We start from the raw sequence: 4,407 nt of genomic DNA on the forward strand, positions 1-4,407 counted from the left end.
TATTGCTTTCAGGTAATATTTACCTGGGGGTGGCCCTCGTCCCGGTGGAGCTCCTTTAAGAAGATGTACAGCATCGCATTAAGCATCAAAATGCGAGATCCCGTCACTGAGAAGGATGGTGCATACCTGGAGGGGGTCCTCTTGGCGGCGCAAAGCCGAGAGGGGGACCCCGAGATTGCGGGTAACCTGCCGATGCTAGTCCCGGCGGAGGCCCTCTCGGTGGTGGACCACGGCTTCATTATGATCAGAAAACAAACAGTCTCAAACCCAAAGCGTCATAATCTACTTGCGTGGCAAACCCAGACGTACAGTGAAGAAGGATCAGTCATGAAGATAAATGTCTTCGCACGTAAGCTCTAAAACTCAGAGAACCAGCGATGACACTGCTAACTTTAATCCTTCAGAGCCGCATCCTGTTGTTGTCAGCATCCAACATTCTATATGTTAGCAGATTGCACTATAGTCGGAGAAAACGATAACCTTGTGCGCTTACGTACAGTAGCGAATGGATAAGTCAAAATTGAACAAGTTTCACCAAAGGTCGCTCGTTCATATTTATCACCTTACTGCCCCTCTAACATAAACAACCACAGCATCTTGTCCCAATTCTACTGTCATGAGAACCTTCTGATTAAAGAATTCTATTAACCACACTAAACCTCAGACTCTTTCTTTGTCAGCGTTCGTTTTTTAATCATATTAGCAATCTTCCCTGGAGCTTTTGGCTCCAGCTTCGGGGCACGGCCTAAGAATCGCGCGATGCGTGGGGTCATCGCGATCGTCAGCCCTAAACGCACAGGCTCAGTAAATTTGGTGGCAACCCACGCCAGTAAAAATGTGCCTGTCTTCGAATTCACGCGCTCCACCTCCAAGTACTGCGCTATACCCATCTCCTCGGCAAGTTTGACGAACCTAAGAGCACAACAGCTTAGTCACTTCAACTATAGCACATACGCAATATATTGCCTACTTGTTCGTCGTGGTAACAAGATTAAAGCTATCATCTGACTGCCTTTCTTCATCACAATCGTTACTTTTGTGGGTACGCAACCAGCCCTGGTCGATTGCTAGGTAAATAGAGCCCAGCACAGCACCGTACAAGGTCATGTACGTGCCAATAGCCACTACACCGTACTTATGCCACAGATCCTTTAGGCGCCCAACTTGTGTCGAGCTTCTGATTTTAGCAGAAAATTCATTGCGTGGAGCTTTGGACACGGACGAGATGGTTCGGTGGATGGCTGAGGCGCGGTTATTGGTGAACGTCAGAAATGTTGGAGATTTGGCGCAAGGCGAACGCAGCGTGGTGGAACGAACGTATTCGGTAGGTAGTTTAGATTGGACATATGACGGCAGGCCGAGTTTATTAAGCAGAGGAGCTCGGAAGGGAGAAACTTGCCGGGTAACACTATTTAAACGCGAGGCACCGAACATCATGGCTTGATAAATCAGTTACCTTTAAAAGAATCAAAGATAATTGTCACTACTGTTAAAATTGGAAAATAAAATTTTTATTGAGAAACTATTTTTAGTTTCTGAAAGATATTTTGCATATACACACTACTCTCGAAATTGTATCTAAGCGGAAAAGTGGGATATGGGAGTACAGTAACATCAGTTAAGTCTGTAGAGATGTGTTCTGTGTCATATTACGCAAATCAATGTGTGATATTTTTCCGATACCGCGGTCGCTTCGCGCGAGTGCTTGAAAATTCCTTTGCCATACCATTAAGGTGTTTTGTCTGACCACGTGTATGTAGTTGGATCCAAAACAATAAAACTACCGGCAAGTCATGTTGGCGGAATTGATGCTGACAGTAGCGATTTTAGAATTCGTGCTCAGGTGGTCCACAAGGGCTGCAAAGCCTAGATTTGATTTTTGGATTGAAACTTTAAGGCCAGACCCAAGATGTACTCATCAATGCCGATTTTTGCAGGAAACAGCAGACAAGGGGTTTCACGGGCCCTGGAATAAAGGGTTAGGGTCACACGAGATGGTGTGACCACACAATGGTGTGGCTACACTTAAACAAGAAGTCAGTATGTAGCTAGAACAGCCAGTAGTTATATTTTGAATAGGTTCTCCTATCTATAAAGGAGAAATTATATATTTAAATATAGGCGGCTTTGCCGCAAATAAAAAGTTTACATTCTGACACGAAGAGTTTATTTGCCTTGGGTTAAGGTTGTGGTTGCCACTCCGGAGTAAGCGGATTGCGATTCGCTACACTCGTATTGCGATTCGCTACACTCGTGCTGGCTCTAAGTATACAACGACGGTCACCGACCTTACTCTAAGCGAAAGAGCTACAGCACTTGGTAGCACTTGTAGTCAATCTACACCTAAGTCGTTACGACTGACCCTCTGTGAGGATGAAGTAGTTTTCTTATTTGATCCAGGGCAAGCAGGACGGGATTAAAAAGCAGATGTGTCTGCTTGGCCCTGAGGGGCGTGCAACACCTCACTTCGCAAGGACCTGGAGCGATCAGCGCGCGCCTAGAGGCGATTTCAAGCTATAAAAATGCTCTGCTAGAGCACCTACAGCAGATGATGTCGGCGACGACAGCGTCCATGGCGCCATCGTCGATGACGGATGACTCCCACCGACCCAAGCGGCTCGTGGTGAGTGTTAAGACCTTCGAGGGCAAGGATGGAGAGAATATCCTGCTCTGGGTGATAGGTCGAGATGGCCATGGCGTCCGCCATGCTCCAGACCGAGCAACAGTGCGCGGCGCTAGCTATCTCCAAGCTCGGTGGTCGTGCGGCGTTTCCCTCCTAGACGGAGCTGAAGCATCAGTTCCACGAGTGTTCTCGCCGCCCAATCAGGTATATCGCGTGCGATCGTGTTTCCTTGTCGCCCGACAGGGCAAGATCAAATTGGTGAACTTTGTCCAAGAGTTGCGTACTCTCATTGCCGATGTGGCAACCGATCCTCGGTCACAGTGACCGTATTTATGGAGGGCCTCCGTACTGGTGTGGCCAGAATGGAAGTCTTCCGTGTGCACCCGTCTTCTTTTGAAGAAGCAGCGAGTGTGGCATTGAATATCAAACTCAACTCTAAGTCGGCACCACTTGGTCGGAATGCACAATCTAGCAGCTCATCGAGGGGGCCTCAGCCGATGGGTCTCAGCTATGCTTAGATCGAGGAGGTAGAGCTTCGAGCTGCTGAGCAGCGTTCGAAAATCCGATGGTGTTTTGTCTGACGAAACATCCGTCATCTTCGGATTAGTGGTCCCATACGCAAAGCGCGTCAAGGTTCATCAAATTGACGTCCTGCTTCTCACCAGTCTTCTGGTTTGTCGCAGGAAAAAGACAACGCCCAGTTGGTGCGGGGTGGCCTGCTGAGGAGAAACTGAGTTCTGTTGAGCCTCAAAGAGGTAGAGGCCGACAGGGCCCAGCCTCGACGCTCTTGAACACGGAACGTGTATGCAAACCGGGCTTGCTGGTCGTGGAAGTGACTTTGAAGGGCTTCGAGAAAACATGGAAGTTCCTGATCAACTCCGGAGCGTTGGGTTATTAAACTCGACGTTCCACGGTGGAAGGAAGTTAGCTGTATGCTGAGACCTGAAGGCGCGGTTGACTGACATCGTCACTGTTCGCTCAGCGACGAGGACACGTGTCACGGTGCCGAGGGTCCCTGTGGTCCTCGGTGTCAACTTTCTTGACTTTGATGGCATGGAACGCTGCTTTGGCTTAAACTTGGATTCAAGGTATGACCTCATCCTTGGTATGGCATGGTTGAAACACGATCGATTGGAGGTCGAAGACCTTGGGCGCTACGCGCACGTTTCCTGGTGGAGCTTTGGTGAGTCATGAACCCATCTCTGCTAAGAAGCAGAAGCGCTTTTGGCGCGGGCACTGGGCAGGGACGGTCGACGTGCTGTAGATTGGAGTTTCGAGTTGTCGAACACCAAGGGTGTATCGGACAGGAGTCCCGAGCATGGCTCGCGGGCTGAGCGTGGAGTGGCACGTACCCCACTGAGCGCTGCTCAAGTATTGGAGCAGTCGCTGCATGCCATGACACCTCACCTATTTATCTGCTCTAGGCAACGGGTTTCAACGTGTCTGGGTACATAGTTGCACAGTTTAAAGCTTTGTCAACGCCAACTTTCCGTTGCGGGTGCGTGGCATGGTCGACCAAGGGCTGAGGCATCGAGGGCGAGGCGCCAGTGATGCATGTAGCGTGGCACGTAACCTACTGAGCACTGCTCAAGTATCGAAGCAGTCGCTGCATGCCACGAGTGGCATGGTCGTAGAGGCCCAAGGCATCTCAGACAAGGCCCTTCAGATGCGCGTAGATTGGCACCTTATCCACTGGACGAATACTGCGGAACTAGCAGTTCTTCATTGGATGTTGTAAATAAACTCAAGGATCCGGTGAAGCAGGAAGTGGGCCAACACTGGAC

The 4,407-nt window shown here is 49.5% G+C and overlaps 2 protein-coding genes across 2 annotated transcripts in view; both read right to left on the reverse strand.

The window, feature by feature from the left end:
* Window positions 1–329, reverse strand: part of PHALS_00788 (uncharacterized protein) — a gene marked incomplete at both ends in the record, with an annotated part of 1,603 nt that extends 1,274 nt beyond the window's left edge. Inside the window, 3 exons of the mRNA XM_024730520.1 lie at window positions 24–53; window positions 127–233; window positions 310–329. Coding sequence (XP_024580789.1) covers window positions 24–53; window positions 127–233; window positions 310–329 — 157 coding nt within the window. The remainder of the gene's footprint in view (window positions 1–23; window positions 54–126; window positions 234–309) is intronic.
* A 63-nt stretch (window positions 330–392) lies between these two features.
* Window positions 393–1,434, reverse strand: PHALS_00789 (Predicted membrane protein; the record flags this gene model as incomplete). Its single annotated transcript, XM_024730521.1, has 4 exons — window positions 393–413; window positions 498–562; window positions 743–912; window positions 971–1,434. 4 exons carry the CDS (start codon window positions 1,432–1,434, stop codon window positions 393–395), a joined length of 720 nt encoding a protein of 239 aa, XP_024580790.1.
* Window positions 1,435–4,407: the final 2,973 nt, after the last annotated feature.

This window comes from Plasmopara halstedii, assembly GCF_900000015.1.
Source record: "Plasmopara halstedii genome assembly, contig: Scaffold_1211, whole genome shotgun sequence".
Lineage (NCBI taxonomy): Eukaryota > Oomycota > Peronosporomycetes > Peronosporales > Peronosporaceae > Plasmopara > Plasmopara halstedii.